The 23,066-nt window shown below is 49.1% G+C and overlaps 1 protein-coding gene across 8 annotated transcripts in view; it reads right to left on the reverse strand.

Moving 5' to 3' along the window:
• Nucleotides 1-23,066, reverse strand: part of Slc39a11 (solute carrier family 39 member 11) — a 405,882-nt gene that overhangs the window by 303,025 nt on the left and 79,791 nt on the right. For 3 of the 8 annotated variants that reach the window (XM_021175794.1, XM_029484202.1, XM_029484196.1), the window contains exons 1-3: nucleotides 16,107-16,216; nucleotides 12,287-12,405; nucleotides 9,912-9,950 (exon numbers count right to left, since the gene is read on the reverse strand). In XM_021175794.1, coding sequence (XP_021031453.1) covers nucleotides 9,912-9,950; nucleotides 12,287-12,394 — 147 coding nt within the window. In that variant the 5' untranslated portion in view covers nucleotides 12,395-12,405; nucleotides 16,107-16,216. Of the gene's footprint in view, nucleotides 1-9,911; nucleotides 9,951-12,286; nucleotides 12,406-14,661; nucleotides 14,683-16,016; nucleotides 16,071-16,106; nucleotides 16,217-23,066 lie in introns of those variants that run through there. The other 5 variants (XM_029484199.1, XM_029484197.1, XM_029484198.1 and 2 more) reach the window with 3 other exon arrangements.

Here is a 23,066-nt window from a genome sequence, read left to right on the forward strand (position 1 = left end):
GTATTACAAACTTTATATGCCCCAGTACAGGGGAATGCCAGGGCCAAGAAGTGGGAGTGGGTGGGTAGGGGAGCAGGGCAGAGGGAGGGTATAGGGAACTTTTGGGATAGCATTTGAAATGTATATAAAGAAAATATCTAATAAAAAAATAAAGAAAGAAAGAAAGAAAAAAGAAAAAACCCTAGTCACAGGCTGGAGAGATGGCTCGGAGGTTAAGAGCACTTGTTGTTCTTACAGAGAAGCTGGGCTCTGTCCTCAACCCCCAAGTTTTGGTTTACAACTATCTGTAACTCCAACTTCTGGGAATCCAATGCCCTCTTCTGACTACCATGGGCACCCAGCACCCATTTGATACACATATGTACATGCTGGTAAAACACTCATAACATAAGTAAGGGGCTAGAGAGATGGCTCAGCAGTTAAGAGTACTGAACGCTCTTCCAGAGGTCATGAGTTCAATCCTCAGCAACCACATGGTGGCCTCAACCATCTGTCATGGGATCTGGTGTGTCTGAAGACAGGTACAGTGTACTCATATACATAACATAAATAAAATTAAATCTACTTTTTAATCTTGAAACTAGACATGTGACATGCACAGTCAAGAGTAGAGGGAAATGCATGCATGCATGCATACATTCTCCCTTGCTTGCTCCCTCACTTGCTTGCTTTTGCTCAGCTTGTTTATCCCCTTCCACACAGCTCAGAAACCCCTGCCTAGGAAATGGCACCACCCACAATGACCTTCCTACATCGACTAACTTCATTAAGATACTCAGTCACAGACATGCCCACAGGCCAACTCTGGTTCAAGATTGTCTCAAATTAATTAACGCTAGCCATCTAAGTCCCCGTATGTCACAGGCTTCCTCCCTGTGAAAGAACCTGAGTCGATTTTCTAAACCTTGGGTGTAAGTAGGCCTTGACTTGACTTGCTTTGGTCAAGGAAAGGTGAGTTAAGGTGCTCTGGGCTCCAAGTCTGGGTCTCCAAAGGCCCCTCAGCTTCTTGCCCCACCCCTTGCTACTCTCCCTCACCATAGTAAGAAACCCTGGGAGAGAAACCCGAGCCAAGACTGGACATACAGAGAGGAGAGCAAGCAACAGCATCAGAGCCCCAGAGCTTCAAGTGGCACTCTTGTCCACTCATGGTCTACGGGAGCTACTGACAGCCGGAGTGTGAGCTACAGAGTGAGGCCAGGCCAACAGGAGAGCCACCCACCTGAGTGCAGCCACCCTGGATAACATAATAAATAGTAAGTTGTCCTTGACTTAACCACTATGTATTATAATGGTTCCTAACTATACTCTAAGAACATGGGGGTCTTGGATGTATGTTGAAGCATGTGAGGCATGTCAACAGAAGGTCACAGGTGCATGCTCTGTGAGTTGCAGGCTGTGCTGTGTTTGGGTGATCCATCTCCTGTCAGCTGTCCATCATCATCACAGTGTGTGTGTTTGGATGACCCAACTAAGGTCACCCATCCCTCCTCACCACACCTACTTCAGTCACCAACATTCATCTTACTTTGATGGGACCACTTGTCCTCTCATTCAGTCGGGATTTGTCGTTGTATTTTATTCTAATCAGGAGATGAGGGAAGCCAGGAGAAAGCCACATGGGTCAGGCCAGGTCTATTGCATCCTGATCTCCTAGCCAAGAGGAGCAGTCTTGGGGGATGCTTTTGCATCCAAAACCAAGCCAGTTACACCCAACCATGAAAGTCAATGACAAGGTCACAGAGAAAGCACCTTTCCGGACTTCTTGATAATGGCGCCTCATAGGAAAAAAACAGACAGATATCCGAATGCTCCCGTCTGACCCACAGGTCAATTCCTGGAGAGTGGTAAGGCCTGAAGGGCTTGAGAGGTGGCTCAGTCGATAAAGCCCTTACTTTGCAAACATGAGAACATAAAAATGCTGGGCATGGTAGTACGCACGTGTAATCTTCACACCTAGGAGGCAGAGACGGGCAGATCCACCTCCTGACCAGCCAGCCTGGTGTACTAACTAGCAGGTCTAACAGGGATGCCACTTAAGAAATGACGGCACTGCCCTCTGCCCCTCGAGTGCACACACACATGTGTGCGTGCACACACAAACACACTCATGGGCATCTACACATAAGCACAGACACACACAAGAGAGTTGTAATGCACGCGTCTAACCCTTATGCCAGCCTGAATTAGCCTTACTATGACTTGTTCTGCCCTGGCTGGTGCAGAGAGCAAAGGGTTTGTTTCATCGTGTGCTCTGTGTAGCACTCCTTTATCAGTTTCTTACATTATACTCAATCATTTAGAAAGAAACCCATTACTGGATGCATAGCATGACTTGTAGAGAAAGCAACATATAAAATATGCTGGATAGTTTTATGTCAACTGAACACAGGCTAGAGTCATTTGAGAAGAGGGACCCTCAGTTGAGAAAGCGCCCCTCCCAGACTGGCCCGGGACAAGCCTGATGGGTGATTTCTTGATGGATGAATCCTTCCGCATCAGATTCAGCTCACTGCGGGTGGTGCCACCCCTGGCAGGTGGTCCTGGGTAATACAAGAAAGTGGGCTGAGCAGGGCATGAGAACCAGGACAAATAAGCAGAGCTCCCCTTTGTCCCTACCCTGACTTCACTCAGTGATGATGGGCTGCTACCTCCAAGTGTAAGACGATATTAAACCCTTTCCTCCCCGAGTTGCTTCTAGTCGTGACGTTTCATCACAACAATGGAAAACTAACTTGGGCATAAAATGCACACAGAGAAGGCTAAACCAGGAAGAACACCGAAGCTCAAGGTTCTCTCCACACTAGGCCCTGAGACGGAGCATGCACATGGCCCACCCCATCTTCTGTTCTCTGTCAACCTGCAGTAACAGAACCCCAGCTGACTCGTGGACCAACTCCGTCTCCACACTACTTGTTCAGGTCGCTTTTCTGAGCCTCCGTCCCAGGTCAAATCTAATCCTAACAGACAGTGTGGGGGTGGGGTGGGGACGAAGATGCATCACCGTCAGTATTGCAAACTGTAGGTGTCTGGTTGCCATGGAGACCACCCCAAGACATCCAGATTCCAAAATACAAACTCATTCCAAGAGAAAGACCGGGAAAAAAAAAAAAGCCCTCTTGTAAGCCTAAAGGAGCCCCTCCCCATTCTGGTAGGGTCCCCCTCCTCCCGCGAGCCAGATGGTGATGCCAGCCCTGGAAAAGGTGGCACCAGACACACGACCTCTTGGCCTCCTTCACCTTCAGATGCCTACCAATCAGCCCTCTGAGCCTAAGGGCAGGACCACCCTTGGATCTCACTCCTGACTCCTCAGCCTCTGGCTATTCAGGCTCTAGTTTTTATCTTTCTGTAATACTCCCCTTGGCTTTACACTTTCCTTGCACGCTACCTAAACACAGCTCTGCTCTTCTGCCCATCCCCCAAGCTTCTAGGGACTCCTGCCATCTATCTAAAGAAAGAACCAATGCTTCTCCACAGTGCCTCAAGGTGTATGTATCTGGGTCTTAGCCAGCTATTCCAGTTATGTCCTGGACAAACCCATCAGCAACCTCTCTCTCTCTCTCTCTCTCTCTAGACAGACAGATAGATAGATAGATAGACAGATAGATAGATATAGGTATGTATGTACATGTATGCACATACATGTGTAGTCATGTATGTGAAGACCGGATGTCAAGCTTGGTTGTTTTCCTCAGGAACCATCATTTGGGGTTTTTATAAGGTTTACTGTGTTCTTTATGTGTATGTCTGTGCTTCTGTATATGTGTATGTGCACATGAGTGCTGTGGCCATGAAGGACAGAAGGGAGCACCAGATCCCCTAGAGCTGGAGTCACACTTGGTCTCCGTGGGTCACCATGTGGGTGCTAGGAACTGGACTCCCATTCTCTGAAAGAGCAGCAAATGCGCCTGGCCACTGAGCCATCGCTCCCGGCTCCTCCATTCAGTGTGACTCTCACTAGGATCTGAAGCTCAGCTCGCACGGCTATTTTGCAAACTGAACACGTTTGACTGCCTGGTAAATGACTGTCTCCCAGCCTCTTACAAGGCACAGATTACTGGCTCATCTCCCTCTTATGTGTGACTGAATGCTAAAAAAGTGATCCTGTGTGGAGGAGCAGCAGCCCTTCCACAGAGCACTTGTCTTAAGGACGTGTAGAGATTTGGCCCTGACATGCAGAGTCTAAGAGGACAGAAGTGAGCGGATCCGGACTCGGATCCTGGGCAGTCACTTAAGAACATCTTTCAAGAGAACTGACATTTAACATCATGCTTTTGAACAGGACTGGTATGAAAATGCCTACAAGAGACAGTGCCAGCTAACACTAACTATTCAAACGCAGAAGAAGGTACTGAGATCAGATAAGCTTATTCCGAGCCAGCTAAACATTCAATCAGGTTCTTTAAAAATGAAATCCTGCTTCACAGAAGTCTTGGGGAACAATCTCTGCTCCCACCATCTGTCTGGATCCAGTGAAGCCTTGCCCTGTCTGATGCCAGCCAGAGATGACTACCGCGAGTCCCCACCAGTCCTGTGATATTTCACACATGCTATGTAATCCAATGAGCACTCAGCCATCAGGTGGGGAGTTCACCCCCGAGCTTGAGTCTTCCAAGCTCCTGCCTCCTGTTCTTTCTTTTGCAAGAGCCAAATAAGCAAGAGAGCCTGTGTCCCTGACTGGTGGCTGGCCAATATCGCCTGATCGGCTGGAAATGAGCCAGGGGTATGGCAGCTGCCTGCTTTGCCAGGCTAGATGGACCAGGGTTGGGAGCCAGTCATCTAGCAAGTCCACAATGGATGCTATAAGGCCTTCAGCAGACAGGGCTGCGTGGACAAAGAGCTTCTTCCCGACTTCTCCCAGCCAGTTCAGGCCTCTGTCCTCCACATCTGGAAACGTGGCAAGATCCTAATGCTAAGAACTGATTCTGTTCCATCTTTAGGCTCACAATGACTGTTGACTTTGAGGGGAGCTTGACTCCTCCAAACACCAGCTCATCCTTCATTAGAACGTGGTTTCCAGGAGACCGGAACCCTTGACACTGGGATGCACACGCACAACCGGCTCCCAGCAGCCTGATAGGCTGATGCAGTTAGTACAGGGTGTGCCCAGGGGCACTGCAAGTATGACACAATCAAAGCTCACCAGGTGAGGGCAAGCAAGGTGGTTCAGTGGGTAAAGGTGCTTGCCACCAACCCTGAGAACCTGAGTTTGATCCCTGGGACTCACAGGGTAGAAGGCTGCCCTCTGACCTCCAGGAGTCAGACTAAACAAACAAATGTATCTTACAACTTAATATAATCTTTCCAGGTGATTGCAACATGCAGCCTACTACTACATTAGTGTGAAGGCAACACTCCCAGAGCCAGAGGGCTACTTAACTCAACAGCCAAAGGCTCCAGGGCAAACAGCTCTGCTAGGCCAGTGCTGTGAAAGGCAGCTGTAAAACTGAGCAGGGTTTGTGCTGAAATCGCGGCTTGCTTTCACAATCTCCCATTACACACTGGAATTAGTCCCTTCTCTCGGTGCCATGACAAAATACCCAGTTAAAAAGCAACTTAAGGTTTATTCTGGCGTATGGTCTGAGGGGATGCCGTCGGCCATGGCAGGGGAAGGGGGGACACCATGACAACAAGAACAAAAGGCAGCTAGTCCCCTGCTTTCACAGGCAGGAAGCAGAAGAGAGGGATGCTGGTGCTCAGCTCGTGCCCTCCCTCCCTGTGGTCAGTCCAGGACCCTGGTCTGTGGGATGGTGCTGCCTACATTTAGGGTGCATCTCCCCACTTTTGGTAAACTGCTGTAGACGCTCCCTTACAGACACTTCCCACTTTTGGTAAACTGCTGTAGACGCTCCCTTACAGACACTTCCCACTTTTGGTAAACTGCTGTAGACGCTCCCTTACAGACACTTCCAGAGGTTTGTTTCCCTCTGATCCTAAGTCCCATCAAGTTCACAGTCAACATTGACCATTACAACGCCTTGGCCCTGACCATCTCTGGAGACCTCCTTCTTAAGATTTATTATTATAATTGAATTCTGTGCATGTCTCTATCTCTGTGAAGATGTAAGCAAGAGAGCACAGGTGCCCATGGAGTCCAGGGAAGTGAGAGGAGTCAGATCCCTAAACCCCTGGAGCTGGGGTTATAATAGTCGGTTGTGAGCTGCCCAATGTGGGTGTTGGGAACCAAACTCAGGTATTTTGAGAGAGCAGCACACATTCTTAACTGGACCATCTCTCTAGCCCTGAAACTCTGTGTCCTAGGTGACATGAAAAATGGTGCGAGAGTCCACATAAGCCACCACACTACGCTACAAAGCCATCCTCTGAAGGCTTCGCAGGACCTCGGCGAAGGAAGGAAAAAGGACCAAGCCTCTTCTGCAAGGTCCACACAAACCCAGCGTTTCCCAGGAAATCACCTACAGGAGCACTAGACGCTCCAGAGAGCATTCTAGAACCCACAGTTGGGCCCAGTGGATCAGAGCAGCGGTCTTTTCCTTTTCGGCTATTCACACCGCCACCAGACCTTCGGAATACCCAGCCCCCAACACCACCTCAGGAACCAGCAAACTTTTTTTTAAAGTCCAAAGAACAGACAGCTCTGGCTTTGTGAGCCACAGGCTCAACTGGAGCTCAATGATGCAAAAGCAGCCACAGGCACTGTGACATGTGGGCGTGGCTTGCTCCCGTGCATTGTCTGCATTCACAAGAACAGGAAGCAGATGGACTTAGCCCACCAGACTGGTTGGCACACCCCTCCCATGGATCACAACTTCTTGACAGGCAGAAGTGTTTTCTTGTCCCTTGGCCGCCCTGCCTTGACACGGTGAGGGAATTGGAACAGGTTTCCGCTGGATGAATGGAGAGAGGAGCTACTGGCTGGACAGACGGTTGCAACATGGTCCAGTCGTGCTAAAAAAGAGCATCTTGTGAGCACCGGCCTGAGCCAGTACCATTAAAGGGGCAGCTACTAGATATCTACCAGTTCCAACAGAGAACCTACAGAGGTGGGGTGACTCAACATACAGAGGGCCATGTGAAAGTGTAGCCTGAAAATCTGGGTGTTTGTTTCATTTGGGGGAGATGGTGGGGATTGAACCCTGGGCCTTGTACATGCTACATATGTGCTCTTCAACTGAGCCATACCTGATCTCTGGGCCTTTTCAGACTTTTCTCCTGTTCACATCAATTTCACCATCTCCTTACAGGGACAATGGAGGCACCATCATCAATAAGGACCACATACAGTATCACAAGGATACTGTAACCAATCTGCACAGTGGGCCCAGACCTACAAGGCAGGGCAGGGGAATAAAGGGGAGCCGGGCAGGAATGCAGGCTAGGGGTAAGCCACCCCTTCACACTAACTGGGTACAGTACAAGCAAGATGGGGGGAGTGGGCTAAGGCAGAAGGGTGGTGACTATTCGGGAGACTACAGAGGAAGGTCTCATGACCACTCAATTAGGGGTCACGCCACCCCAGGTACTCATTAGGACAAGAGAAAGCAAGGGACTCTTCCCCTAAGACAAACATCATTGCATCCCAGCCCTGTGGAGGAGAAGGTGACATAAGTCATTCCCTCCCTCACACTGATTACAGTCACACTGGAAGTCTGGGCATGAAATCAAAAAAGGTAAAATACAATCATAACAACAATAATCTGTCTTCTTCCTGAGTGGCTCTCTCCTCACTGTGCCTCGCCCCCTCATCTCGCCATAGACTGTTCTCCTGGCATCGCGTGTCAGGAGTTAGAACTGCTGAACAGGCCACCCTCCATCATGATTGCACACGGAGAGGGGGCAAAGGGGAGGCTGGGGACAGAGATGCCACCACAATACCCTTGAGCCTTCAGAGATCGCTAGCACTTGGGAGCCATGAGAGTCGGGCTGAGTCCAAAGACAGAAAAGGTGAGAGGCTGGCATTATGCCAACCCTAAGGGCCTCACCCATCACTTAACAACAGTGCTGTGGAGGAGCCTGAGGTGAGGCTGGAACAATGGCTGGAGAAGGGCTCTCAGGATCTTCACACATCACAACATACCAGCTTGTCAAATGGGATCGCTCGGCAGGAAGCTCAGAGTCCTACCAAGTTGCTATGGAGTAACCCTCACAGCTCTGTAAGTGTAATGTTGGGTGGTAACCGAACATTTGAAAAATGGGGCTTTATGAGCGGTCCATAGGGCCACAGGAGGAATGCCTAAAAGGGGATAATGTGACCCTCAATCGCAACTTCTGCCAGGAGTTTTTACTGCTGAAATAAGGCAAGGCTGAGGTCTTCTGTCTGGAGATGGCTGGAAAGAGAGCTGGCTTCCAGAGCATTTTCAGGCAGAGGAGTTTTATGGAGAGGAATATATGCAAGCTGAAGGCCTAGGAATGGATTCTGCTACAACTCTTGTGCACCTGTTTATAGCTTGGGAATCTCCAGGTTCCCTAAGGACAGGCTCTGGTCTGACAGTCAGTGGCTTAGATGACTTCAGCGAGGTCCCACCCCAAAACGAGTTTTTCCAGCTCAAAGGACTATGGAGATGGCAGTAAGAACCACGCTCTGCTCTACTCATAGAGAAAGCCTCCAGTCTGTGCCTTCTGATACAGCCATACAGCTGGACTATACAGCACCACCATAATGTGCTCACGCTTGAAAAATAAAATTCGGGCTTACAGTGTTGCTCAGGGGGTGGGGGCGGGGGAGGAAGCTTTCCTCCCAACCTAAAAAAAAAACGAGAGTCTGATTCTCAGGTCACACATGGCGGTAGTAGTAAACCAACTCCTGCAAGCTGCCCTCTGACCTCTACACATATGCTGTGGCACAGGTACGCTCACAGGCGAGCACAATCAATTGACTCATTCAAATGATTTTTGGAAAAAAAGATAAAATCTGAACTAAGCCTCTAGATCTATCTCTGAGTTTGCAGAGATCAAGAACAGAAGGCCCCACCAAACTCAGACTGTGGAACGTTCTAGAAACAAAAAAGGCCCAGCTTCTCCAACAAATTACTAGCTTGTGGGGGGTCGCAATGGGGGAGACGTGAGCGACTTAGAGAAAACAGCCAGCAAATTCTCTTTGGATCCCAGCTCTTGCAGAACAATCTCGCAGGGCCCCTTGGAATGTGAACACGGCTCGGGCGTTCGCTCACAGAGAAGAATCTCTGTTTGCCTTCTGTCGGGTGAGACGCTGCCACACTGATTCTCGGTTTCACAGGAAGTCACTCAGTTTGAGATACATATTGAATTTACAGGTGAAATTACACGGATCTGGGATTTGCTTTTATAAAACATTCTCAGCTCCCAAGAAGGCAGAAGGGAGACAGATAAAATGAGATTTGCCAAGTGTCAATCATGACTGAAGGTGGGTACTGCGCAGTGAGGCTATAGATTATGGGTGATTTTTTTTTTCCTTGTGTGCTTTAAAGTACCTAAAATAAAAATTCCTGGGGCTGGAGAGACGGGGAAGCAGTCAAGAGCACATATTGTTCTTACAGATGACAAGTTCGATTCCCAGCACCCATAGCAGGAGCTTTGCAACCTCTTGTAATTTCAGCTCCAGTGAGGTCTGACATCGCTGACCTGTGGAGGGGGCACCTGTACTCAGATACACACACCACCCGAGACCCCGCCCCCGACACATACACATAATAAAGATACAAAAAAAAAATCCTTTTGAAAGCCCTTCAAGGAGAAGAGAAGGAGACATTAAACTCCTGTCATTTATCAGGCTAGTCTTGATGTCACCTTATTTCCTAAATCCTGAACCACTCCCTTCTCCATGGAAAGAGTGGAGAGTACCTCATAAGCTGGGGAGTGAAGACAGTCAGAGGAGGAGTTAGCTCCTACAGAGGGACCGGGTGTGGAGATGGGCTGGCACCAGCCCCAGGGAGGGAAAGATTAGAATCAACACACTTCACCCACAGTGAACTCACCCCTGCGGCAAAGCCCAGGCTTCCGTCTAAGATCCGCCTCTGCAAATGAAAAAGGGAGATGTTTCAGTCTTCAAGGACCACAGGACAGTGTGTGTGGCATCAGTAAGGAGACTGCCATAAAGCCCAAAGGGCTCAAAGGTCACTGACCTACTTCTAAGCTGGTGGTGACCTCCTGACCTTACAGAATGGGCCAAGAACAGGGGAAGGAGGGGGAAGACATGGACACAGTTAAACATGACACCCATTCCAGTGTCAACCAGAAGTTGGCAGGGAAGGGGATCTTGGAGTGCACAGGCCCACACCTTATTTCTTACCCAGCACCCCTAATGCCCTTAGGAAGTAGTTGATCTAAAATGTGGAAATGACCAAGGGCTAGTAGGAACGCTGGAGCAACACAAACAGTCACACAGGTAGGGACACAAACTGGCACACCCACGTCACACAGAAAGCCATGTAGTGGGACTGACAGCAAGTGACTGCAGTATACGCATCACTGCTGAGAAATGACAGAAATTCATTCTGGGAATCCCCAAATCCATGCGCTGTTCCCAAGAGCCCCAAACCAGAGACTGCACAAAGTCCTATTTATGGTAAGACAGATAGACCAACAAGAACACCCAAATACCACAGGGCAGAGAAAACATGCCCACACATCTCACACACAAAGAACACACTGTGTGTGTGCATGCATGTATGTATGTACACAATAGGCAGAAGCATTAAGTAAACTGGGAACTGAGCAGGGTAGATTCAGCCCGACACAGAACAGTAGCAGCTATGTGAGCAGAGAACCTAACAGCAGCAGCCAGACAGGGGTGATGTCTACACTGTGGGAGAGACGGGCAGCGTGGGAGTGTTTTGCATGGAGTGAAAGTCTGAGTGGGTGTGGTGACTGGGAAGGAGCCTGAAGGGACCGTGAGAAGCTGGCACTTGATCTAGGTCTGGATATATGGGCCTTTATAGAATAATAATCAAACTGCATAGGTATAAAATGTGCACCTTTCTGAGTACATCTATTCCAATAAAAAGACGTTTTTGCTTCCATCATAGCTAGTGGATAATGACTTGTGGTCTGCACATAATGCTCTTCAGCACTCTCATGGGACAGCAGGCTACTAGGTAAGGATTCTCCACACCCAAGTCTCCAAATGTTAGATTTTTGCTAACCACCCTCCCCCCTCCACCCTGTTAGGGTGGGGGCAGCAGTGTGGGAGGCAGGATAATATAGCTGGAGCCAGGACCTGCCAAACTGGTCTATAACACAAGGGGCCTGAGACACTGACTTTCTAGACCCAGGGCTCGGTGTGTTTAGAGAGATCTCAGTTGCCTTCTTCGTGGGCCACTCCTGCAGCATCTACAACTGCCCTTGAGCAAGGCGAGGGTTACAGTCTTCAAGACAGCCATGAGTGGCTCTGGGCTTGAAACAGGGAGCAGCTCAGGGTGGGAGGAGAACAGGATCTCAGGCATAGGAGGTGAGCACAGGCTGTGCTCATGGTGTAGAGTAAGGCAGGGTGTGTGTAGAGGGAGGGTGGGTGAGGGATGCCAGGGATTCGGGGTGCAGAGGAAGAAAAGATGGGGAGATGCACAAGATCTCGTGAGGATGTGAGGCCAGAACATATGGCCTGAGAGTGACTAAGGACACTGGGGGCTCTCTATGGGATGCACGGAGGACATATGAGGGGAAGGGCTGAGGAGACTCAGTATGCATATGGACAAGGCAGGCTGTCAGTGCTCATCCAGGAGACGGGATGCGTTCACGGTAAGGGCAGGCTCACATGTTATCAGGAGAGAGAACGAGGAAGCAGACCTGTCTGTATTCATTCGGGAGGGAGAGCATGTGGGGACTGAGGTGGGTAGACAGGAGCCTACAGGGGACTGAGGTGGGGGAGCCTGCCGATCTTCAGCCAGTGGGGAGGACTGAGATGCCCTGGGCTGGGGTAGTAGAGAAGCAGACCCCTTCCTTCCCACAACCCCTAACCAACTGTCTAGCTCAATCACGGCCACAGGGAGGGCGGTTCCACCTGAAAGCTAATTGTCTTGGGTCCTGCGTAGTACTCCTGCTCTGGGCGTGCAGGAAATTAGACAGGAGCTCAGGAATGAGGCAGCAGGTTAATGAAGGCACAATAGCTACTCCTTCACCCCCTCGCCCTTTTGAGTTTGGGTGGCAGAGGCAGGTGAGGGGAAGACAATGCCCGGCTTGTGTACCACTAATGGGTGCCTGCTCCCTGGCCTCGTGAGGAAACAGAGAGAAAACAAGGAAGTTGGGAAGCATTAGCAGCCCACCTCCTGCCCGGCGGTGCTGTGTAGCAAGCAAGGGGCAGGTTCCAAAGGTCACCAAAGGGTCCCTGCAAATCCCCAGAAGCGAAGCGACTCACCTGCCCGCTGGAGAATATGAACACGAGAGCTGCCCCGGCGGCTGTCATTGCCCAGGTGAAGAAGGTCCCCAGCAAGGCCTGGACCACGGAGCTGTAACCTTGGAGCATGCTGGATACAGCTGTGCACAGAAGAGCAGAGGGTCAGACAGATGCTGAGGGGCCCCAATTGTGACATACACATGTCCTAAGCCACTGCCTGAGCTGCCCTCTGTCAGGGTAGGTGGTCTGCACATTCAAGTCAAACCAATGCAACAGGCCTCACCATCCCAGTGCCAGCACAGGGGCATTAAAAGGCATGTAACTTTGAAAGGCGACGTGAGGACACTGGGAGAAAGAGGCCAGGAAGCTCCCCCCAGAGGCCCGCTCATTCATGCATCTGTCCCTGCCTGCTATTTCTCCTCAGACCCTGCCAAAGAACAGGCCCCTAGCTCAAACTGTCCTCTAGATACCTTCCATCTGATTCCCAGTCACACCTTCCTGGCTCCCCAAGCCAGCCTCCTGGCTAAACATAAATTCCACCGACAGCCCTTCCCACTGCCATGGACTCTCCAGCCAAAGTCCACAGCATGCAGTCTGGGCGCTACGCTCCCATTCAACTTAACTCCTCAGGGCACCTTTACAACCCAGACAGCTGTGCCTCCAAGGTTCCGTTCCCATAAGCCCCTTGGGGGATGCCTTCCCTCCACAGCTCCTGCCCTCGATAAACCCAAGAGCCTCCTCTAAGGCCCACCTCATGCCAGGTCTGTGATGAAACCTTCCATGACTACCCACACTCGCGCGCGCGCACACACACACACCATGTCCAAACACACGTCTTTGCTGTTTTCTATGGGGCCTGCCTACATCCAAAACCTAAATTTGTAACTGCTTGAGAATGGTGAAGACACTTTCCCACAGCCTTGTGAAAGCAGGCATGGCCATCCGCTGCAAACTATCTGCTTAAGGAAGAGGAGCCAGCTTACCCAGAAAGGAGAGCCAGAGAACACAAGGAAATAGAACCATAAACTGCTGCTGGCGAAGGGGCACCACTGTCCCCTAAGCAAAGAAAGGACCCTCTCTTGTATGGGCCCAGAGAACCTCCTCAGACTGAACTATGATCAAGACTGAGACCATATCCTGTCCATCCTGTCCTAGATTGCAAATGTCAGGCTTCTCCTACGGAAAGTTACAAGGCAGAGAAGTCCACTTGCGAAGCGGCCGTGTGTCCTGGCACTCACATACACATACAAGCTAGGTGTGGCATCAACTCAAAGGCCTCATTCAGCTCCCTTTCGGCCCTCCAGCATCCACAAGGCTGGACCTGACCCCACCTGGCTTGGCTCCCTCAGAGCTGAGCAGGCAGGAGTTATATGCCTGCATATCAAGGGCTAAAGAGGTTCCCTCAGCTGCCCTTAGAGGAAGCCATGGCAGAGTATGGACAGGGCCCTGGGCACAGCCCACACTCAGAAAAGGCTGTGGGCTCAGATGAGCCCCGCTGGGCCCCCATGCTAAGTCTAAGGTCTAACCATTTATGGGTTCGGATTCTAAGCATATGCAGCCTTTTGACGATTTGACACTGGCGAACCCCACAACCAAGAAGCAAAAAAGCAAATAACGAAAAACTGCCAAGTCTGACAACCTGAGCTTGGTTCCTGATGCCCACCTGAGGGAGAGAACCAACAGCTCTCCTCTGACCTCGGCATTTGCACTACGGAATGCACAAGCCCCCCGACCCCCACCCCACAACACATACACATACACACACACACACACACAGAGGTAGTTTTAAAATGCACCCTTTCCCAAATCTCACATCGTCTAAGTAAGCTTACTATTTTGTGTTGGGCTGTACACATCTCTATACCGAGTGCAGGTTGGGCACACATGACAGAGGAACTCAAGACAGTGACTGCACACATTTTTAAAATTTTAAAAAGAAAAAAAAAATCAAGCAAAAAAATAGCCTTTTCCACCCTCCCTGAGTCAAGTCCACCTCAAAAGAGTGGTGTGTGCTGGGCATGGCAGCAGAAACCTTTTAGTCCCAGACCTTGAAGAGGCAAATACCAGCAGGTCTCTGCAAGTTTGAGGCTAGCCTGGTCTACTTAGTGAGTTTCGGGACAGCCAGGGCCATATAGTAAGATTCTTTGTCAAAACAAAACAAAACAAAACAAACTAACAAAAAACAAAAATGAGAGACTTGAGTATTTTTTGTTTTTTGAATTTGTTTGGTTTTTTGTGTTTGTTTTTTAGCTGAGATCCTAGAGCATTAACACGTTGATCGCTCCCAGTTGCTTGTGAGTAAAATGTTAAACATACACAAAGACCGACATGGAGCTAACATCCTCTCAAGTCTCACTATCCGAGACAGATCACAGAGTAAAACATCCCCCAAGTACCTCACTGTGTCTTTTGACAGCTACTGGTTAAAAGAAACGATTCCCATTTGCCAGCCAGCAAAATCAAACCAAAGGGAGTTGTGCATCTTCATGGCGGCCAGGGAGATAGGAAAACACTCTTCTAAGTTCACTGCATAACTGAGTTCCTGAGATGAAGAGAAAGACAGAGCCCTGTCCACCCACCATTTATCACAGTGTGAGCCCAGCACGCCTCTTCTTCCACTCACTGTTTGAAAACTCTGGCTACTCTCTAAGGGTGGTGGAAAGCCAGTTGTCTGGTCCCCCTTGAGAGCTACTTAGATGATTTTTTTTTTTAAATGTAGCAGAGAGTGGCTTTGAACTCCTGATCCTCCTGCCTTCCACCTCCCAAAGCTGGAATTACCAGAGTGTGCTACAATAGCTGGTTTTTGTGGTACTCGGGAATCAAACTCAGAGCTTTGTGCATGGTAAGCAAGCACTCTACCAAAGGAGTTCCATCTCCAGCCGTTGGAGCTACGTAAAAGCACAGGGCGCGGGCGACATCACACACTTGTGGGATCCCCAAATCTGCACCTTATTTAACTCCATGGGAGAACTCTTACACACAGCTAAGCACATAAAACCAGACCAGCTTCTACACAGCCAATGGTTTAGTGAGTCCTTCTCTATGGGAGACTGGCATCCGTCATTTCCTGTACTTAACAGACTAATAAGCTCTTAGGAACAGGGTATAGCAGCTCCAAATCTTGCCAGGCAGTCTGCTTCAGACTTTCTCCAGAGCTGGATATGAACATCATAAACTGGACCAGTGACCAGGACAGGGGACCATTCTCCACCCATCCTATAACTTGAGAGAAGCCAAAAGCGGGCTGACAGTGCAGAGCAGCCAGCTCCTATGACTAAAATTTCCTTCTGTCCTTTTCTGTCTCTTTCCCTGTCTTTTAAAAGTTGCCTCCGCACTTCAAAACGCTGGTTTAGTGAAAGCGAGGCACTGCGTGGGCTTAAGGGAGCTGGCACAGAACTCGTGGACCGGACTTTACCAGAGACGCCCATGAGAAAGATTCAGGATCTGGGCCGCTAGTATGAACATGAAAAAGTTCTCCAGGAGACAGGCATGCTGCTGGCTCTCCAGCCTCCCCCAGACCTGCCACAGGTGGAGGTGGGAGGGGCCTCCGAATGGCTGCCACTGATACCACAGGTCCCTTGTCCCCTATACACACCACCATGAAACAATGAATGAAGAGACCCTTGGCTGTGCACTCAAGAGCCTCACATCACCGTCTCCAGCTCATCCTAGGGTGGAGCAGAGGGGGACCAAACACCCCCCCTCCCCCTGCCACCTGTCACAGTCCCTGCTGCTCTTCCAGGACCTGCACCTTAGGGCACCCCTTTGCAAGCTCCACGCCGCTGCACATTCTTGAGACTGCCCGGCACCCCGGGCCTGAAGGAGAGAAAAGGCGACTCACTAGGGTGCCCTCTCCAGCCCCCTCTCCACTTCCATCAGCCCCCGATGCCACTCGCTCGCCCGCTGGCCCGGCTCCACTCCCGCAGTCACTTCCTGCTTCACTCCAGCACACGTGGCCCTCCACCGCCGGGCCCCGCCCCTTCGCAACCGGCGAATCCTGCCTGGAGAATAAAGTCTCAGGTTCACAGGCTTCCGTGCACGCAGGAACAGAGGCGGGCGGGCAAGAGCAGCACTCTCCCCTTCCCCCAAGGCCACAAATGCAAAGGCGAAGGCCTAGGGCAGTGCACACACCCCAGGAAGTCTCGGGGAGGCTAGACACCCAAAGAAGGGGCACTTTGGATCAGTTCTGATGTACTTAATGTCGTCTACATCTTTTGTCATATGTCCTAAACATGACAACATGGGTCCTAACTGAGCTACGGAGCCAGTGTCAAAATGAAGGTCAATGGCTTTATTCTCAAGATCAATACCTTCCATTAGCAGGGTGCCCAGGCTCTGCATTCTACTTGAGCTTGCAATCTTTCACTTGCTGACTACAGCCTGTCAATATTGAGGACCCAGTGAGGGCCACATATACGAAGCATCGCCCCAGGTCGTGGGCTTTACACTGCAGGGCTTCTATGAAAACACCTTGACTAGATCTAGCTGCAATAAAATGAAGGCCAGATATCTGGTTCAATTTGAATGTCAGGAAAACAACAAATAATTTCTTATTATAAGTATGCCCTGTGCCGTGTAAGGGACGCACACATGCAAATGTCATGACTGATTTTTGAAATGTAAAGTTAAATGAGTGGTCAGTGTTGCATTTGGCAGCCCAAGCATAAAGTACTCAGGACAGGAGAACAGCCTGCAGTTGGAGAATACAAAGAAGACAGTAAGAGCAGGCATCTGTTAACCTGTTAGAGAGCGGTGTGCCTTCCTGGTGAGGACCACTCTGCACTCGCAGCAATGAAGGAAGAACTCTCTTAGGGTGGTTGTCCAGCTCTCAGCCAATGCCCAATCAGCTCCCAGCAGGTTTTATTAACTTATATACACGCTAGGCTTAAGCATTTCACATACATTGTCATCCTTCAATCTCAGGTCCTGGACCCAGGTAACCCTTTGAGCAACTTAAAAAGAGGCTGCAGACTGCAAGTCTGGCCACATAGGCAGCTAGGAGATTTACAGAGCAAAGACATTGCACACTGCCAGAACGATTCTGAGTACACCCGGTGTTGTTCTCTTTCTGAATAGTTGTTACCCAGGGTCATCTTGTCCACCTGGTGGCATGATGGTTTTCAGACCTGGATTTAACAATGGTTGTGACCCTGCACTCCCATCCACCCCAGCCCCAACTGCCCTTTAGGGGTATGTCTTCCCCTATGAGAAAAACCTAATGGCTGGTTGTTAAGTCAGGGTTGCCTCCCTTGTCGTGGGAATCAAAGTCTAATGATTGAGCGATCCTGGCGAGTAAATACTCACATCCTAGCATCCTAAGCTTCACTTATCTCTAAACAGGTCTTTGTGCACACTGCTTATTATCTATGAGGTATTTTGAAAGTTGTGCTCCTTAGTTAAATTCCGCTTGTGTGATATGATGTGGATTTGTGTGACTTTTCTCCTAAGCAAATCTATTAGGAAGCCCTTTATAATCCCAGTTCTATCTAACTCTAACTCCGAGTTCCGAGTTCCACCTACATCAGTCCAGCTACTCATGCCAACTGTCACCCCACAGGCTCTGTGCCGTGTCAGGAGGTGACCTGGAGGGAAGGTCTTATGCCCCCCAAGAGACCCGCCACCTCCCAGGCCAGGCAAGGTGCCACATGCCTGTGACCTACTACTTGGGGAACTGAAAAATAGGGATATGGCTAAGAACCAACGTGAGCTATACAACAAGACCCTGTCTCAAAAACAAACACCAGCTTGTTACTGAACAGCACAAAACAAGGCCCAGGGGGGCGAGGCCTTCAATTCCAACACACACACAAAAAAGGGTCGTAGCACTCCCCCACTGTGCTAGCCTTGAATGCAGTGCCTTGGATGTGCCACAGAATTCTATGGAATGCCAAAATGGATGGAGTTGAGATTAAACAAAACTGAGTGCACCAAAAAAACAAAAACAAAAACAAAAAACTAAGCTAGAGCCAGGCGTGGTGGCACACGCCTTTAATCCCAGCACTTGGGAGGCAGAGGCAGGCGAATTTCTGAGTTCAAGGCCAGCCTGGTCTACAAAGTGAGTTCCAGGACAGCCGGGGCTACACAGAGAAACCCTGTCTCAAAACAAACAAACAAACAAAAAAAACCAAAACTGAGCGCACTCATGGGTTCACACCCGTTGCAGCTGGAGAGCAGCCACACAGGGAGTCCCTGAATTTTCCTACTTTCCTATGCATTTAAAATTTTCAGAATGGAGAGTTAACCAAGACTTTTGGTTGGTTGGTTGGTTGGTTGGTTGGTTGGTTGGTTGGTTGGGTTTTCTCTTTGTTTTTGTTTCTGTTTTGTTTTTAAATCAACCTGCCCAGGGTGTCTCCTGCCTGGTCCCTTCTTTTCCACTTTGAGCATGCGGCCTCCTGACCTTCCTCTAAGGTCACAGACAGACTTCTTGGGACCCACCTTGCCCACCCTGTTCCAGGCACCTGGTTAAGCTGTGTGAAGCATGAGGAGCCTCCCCTCCCCCACTCCTCCTCTGTCTCCCTTTAACCCTTTCTACTCAAGGCCACCACCCTGTCTCCTCATTCCCCTATTTAAGTCCCTGCTTCCCTCAAAGTGAGTTAAATGTAATCTCCCGTTCTAATCCTGTTTAGAGAACAGGTGTCCACCCCCCTAGGGATGGCAGGGACGGTGTATGGTTTCTACAAAATTGTCCTGGTCTCCTTTCTGTTGGGGTAGGGAGAAAAAAAAACTTGAGGAGGTAGGATTACAGGTCACAGTCCATAATCAAGGGAAATCAAGGCAGGAAATGAAGCAGAGACCACAGAAAAATGCTACACATTGGCCTGCTTCCCCTGGCTTGCTCTGCTAACTTCCTTAACACAGCCCACAATCACCTGCCCAAGGATGGTACCCCAGGGGGAATGGACCCACACGATAATCAGCAATCAAGAAAATGCCCCATAGCTATACCTGTAGGCCAATCTGATAGAGACAGTTCTTCAGTGGAGATTCCTTCCTCCCACATACATCAAATGGAGAAGCGTTAACTGTGCCAGGACTTGTGTCTCTTCAGCCCACACGGGAGAAGCTAACTTCACGGATGACATCAGCACTCAGTCCCAGGATTTCAGCCTTGTGTTTAAATACTCGGTCCCCAGCTGTTAGTGCCATAGGGGGGAGGTTGTGTTATGAAGCCTTTAGGAGGTGGATTCTTGCTGGAGGAAGTAAGTCACTGGGCATGGACTTTGAGCTTTAATGCCTCTACCTTTCTTTGGTGGTTTGAATAGGCATGGCCCCAACAGATTCAGGTGTTTGAAAGCTTGGCCATAGGGAGTGGCACTATCAGGAGGTGTGGCCCCTTTTGGAGAAAGTAAGTCACTGTGGAAGCAGAGGCTTTGAAGCTCAAGCTATGCCCAGTCTGGCATGCAGTCTCCTTCTGCTGCCTGTGGATCAAGGTGTAGAACTCTTGGCTCCTCTAGAGCTATGTCTGCCTGCATGCTGACATGCTTTCCTCCATGATGATAATGGACCGAACCTCTAACACTGTGAGCCAGCCCCAATTAAATGTTTTTGTAGAGAACATGTAAATGAGAAGTAAGATCAGGATCCAGTAGGATGCTATAGCAGTGAGCAATCAGTTCATGTCAGCTGTGTGTAGTAGATGAGAGTGATGTAATAAACCATGATGTAATAGCCCATGATGTAATAACCCATGATGTAATGACCCATGATGTAATAACCCATGATGTAATAACCCATGATGCAATAACCCATGATATGATAATGGCCCATGATGTAATGACCCATGATGTAATGACCCATGATGTAATGACCCATGATGTAATAACCCATGATGTAATAACCCATGATGTAATAACCCATGATGCAATAACCCATGATGTAATAATGGCCCATGATGTAATAATGGCCCATGATGTAATGACTCATGATGTAATAACCCATGATGTAATGACCCATGATGTAATAACCCATGATGCAATAACCCATGATGCAATGCTAGAGTGTGATTGGCTAGAGCATGACTATGACCTTGTAGCAAATGAAAGCAGAGGTTCACAGCAGGCAGGCAGATAGAGTGCCTTGATGCTGAGACAGTAAAGACCGTAGTGCCAGCTTGCTTTCTGACCAGAAGACAATTGACTGTGCCACCCTCACAGCATCAAGATCTCGGAGCTGTGCTACTGAAGTTAGGAGGGTTTACCATCTTTATCATTTGCTAGGTGGACTTTTAAAAAGTCTCATTTATATAATATATAATAGAGGGTGTGAAAACTGCTGTGCACATTACATATGTAATCATATCCACAACCTCTAGGAATTGCTCGCTACCCTACCCTTCAATGGAGTCTCTCCATCCCCCACGATGCTCTTCCCCTGCCCCGCTCACCAGACAGGGAGCATCTTTCCATTCTGTCCTCCCAACAACCCAGTTTCTGTACCTCTGGGATCAGTCTAATCATGTCCATGACTCCTGCAGCCCCCACGCCACCCCCAGGACTTCTCACTGCCCTTGAGGAAATCGAACTCCCCTCTTCAGCTCCTGGAATCTGGCCCCAGGTCCTAGCCAGACAGACCAACAACCTCTGGCCCCACAGACCTGTCTCCTTCTCACAGTGTCTGCACCTGCTGCTGACTGCCTGAAGCACCTAGCACACAGGGTCACCTAGCTGGACCCTCCTGTCATTCAGACCTTGCTTCAAATGTTACCCTTCAAAAGGGCATTCCTTGAATATCTGACCTAACACAGACCTTTCTTGTCTTCCTTGTTCTCCCTAAGGGCAAACTCCTGAGAACAGCACCACGCCTGCCTTGTGTACCTCTGTCTCCCTGGGACTTAGTGCAGAGCAGATGGCCCCTATTTACTGAATGAATAAATCAGCCAGGGATAAGAGCTTTATCTGTTGGCTGCACTTTATAAAGACTTTCTTAAGAGTTATTAGGAAAATGATGTGTGTCTGCTGGATCAAATTGTTCCAGGAATCCCATTGCACCTACCACGGTATCACGCAGAGGTTATCAGCAAAAATAATTTTGCTCTTATCGCTGCTCAGTGAGGCATTTAGTGATGGAGTTGGGGAGCGCTCCTAGCATCTGCAGGTTAGAAGCCAGGAGTGTTAACTCTCCTACAGTACCCCAACTCCGGGATAAGGAGCTATCTGACTCAAAATGTCAGCAGTATAAAAGCCAACCTTGTGACTCTCTGGTGTCATCCTATACATCTCAGAGAACAAATCACTCAGTAACATTTTACATGAGTCTCAAGAAGACTCTATTGAGCCAAGGAGACAACTCGGTGGGTAAATGTATCTGCAGCCAAGCCTGAGGACCTGAGTTCTAGCCCCAGGACTGACACAGTGGACGGTGAGAACTAACACCCACAAGTTGTCCTCTGATATCCATTCATGCACCACAGAATGAGTGTATACACACACACACACACACATCCTACAACTAAACAAAACAAAACTTAATTTAAAAAAAAATATTTCTTCAGTCACTGGTCAGAATGTGACCTACCATAACACTTGAGAACTGACAGTCCAACTCATCTTCATACCCCAGCACAACTTGAAAATCGCTACAACAAACATCCCACTAGCTCTGCTCCTTCCCAGTCATCTGAAACTCTCTGGTAGCATCATCACACTGGTATATCCCAAAGCCACATACATGGTAACTTCTAGAAGGACTCTGGCAGTGTGATCTAGCTTCTTCTCTGTTGTGGTAAAACACCATGACCAAAAGCAATATAGAAAAGGAAATAGAGGAGTCTGGAGAGTTGGCTCAGCAGTTAAGAGCCAACTTAACTGACTGCTCTTCTGGAAGTCCTGAGTTCAAATCCCAGCAACCACACAGTGGCTCACAACCATTCATAATGGGATCTGATGCTCTCTTCTGGTGTGTCTGAAAACAGCAACAGTGTACTTACCTATAATAAATAAATAAATCTTTAAAAAAAAAAAAGGCAGTAGATTATTTTGGCTTACCCTTCCAGGCCACAGTCCAACATTGAGTGAAATTGGGACATGAACCTAGTGGCATGGACCATGGAGAAACACAGCTTGCTGGCTTGCTTCCAGGGTGATGCTTATCTAACTTTCTTACACAGCCCAGGACCACCTGCCTAAGGAATGGTACTGCCCATAGTGGCTTTGAGAGGCCAAATCTTATAAATTCAGGCTCCATTTTAGAGAGCTTGAACTCAATCAATCTAAAAGTTATTTAGTTATTTTCCAAGTTATCCCCTAACAGAGCACAAGCCTAGCTCCAATCTCCAAGCTAACACCCAACAAGACCTATGTCTCCAGGTTACACCCCCAACAAGACCAGCATCTCCAGGTTATGCCTGCAACAAATGTGCACCCCCAGGTTACAATTCTGCCTCCTGCCTAATGACCACCAATGTAGAGGGAAGCAGTAAAGTTTATGATACGGCTCCCAACACCAGCCAATTATGCTAAAGGTCATAATAGCTTGCACACTCACCCCACACCCCACTTACTCCTTACTATAAAGTCTTGCCCTGATAGATATTCGGGGTTCCTCATCACAAAAACCATCCTGTGCGCTAAGGGCCCAAGCTAGCTCGAATAAAAGGCCCTACTGTGATTACATCTGATTAGCTATTGTCTGTTTTTTGGGGAGGTTGGGTGGGGGGGAACCACTAACATTTCCCTGGCACTACTGGTTGGGCCTGCCTACTTTAAGACAATCCTCTCACAGACATAGTCATGGACCAATCTGATTTAAGCAAGAATCCTCTCACAGACATAGTCATGGACCAATCTGATTTAAGCAAGAATCC

Source organism: Mus caroli, chromosome 11, assembly GCF_900094665.2.
Source record: "Mus caroli chromosome 11, CAROLI_EIJ_v1.1, whole genome shotgun sequence".
Classification (NCBI taxonomy): Eukaryota; Metazoa; Chordata; class Mammalia; order Rodentia; family Muridae; genus Mus; species Mus caroli.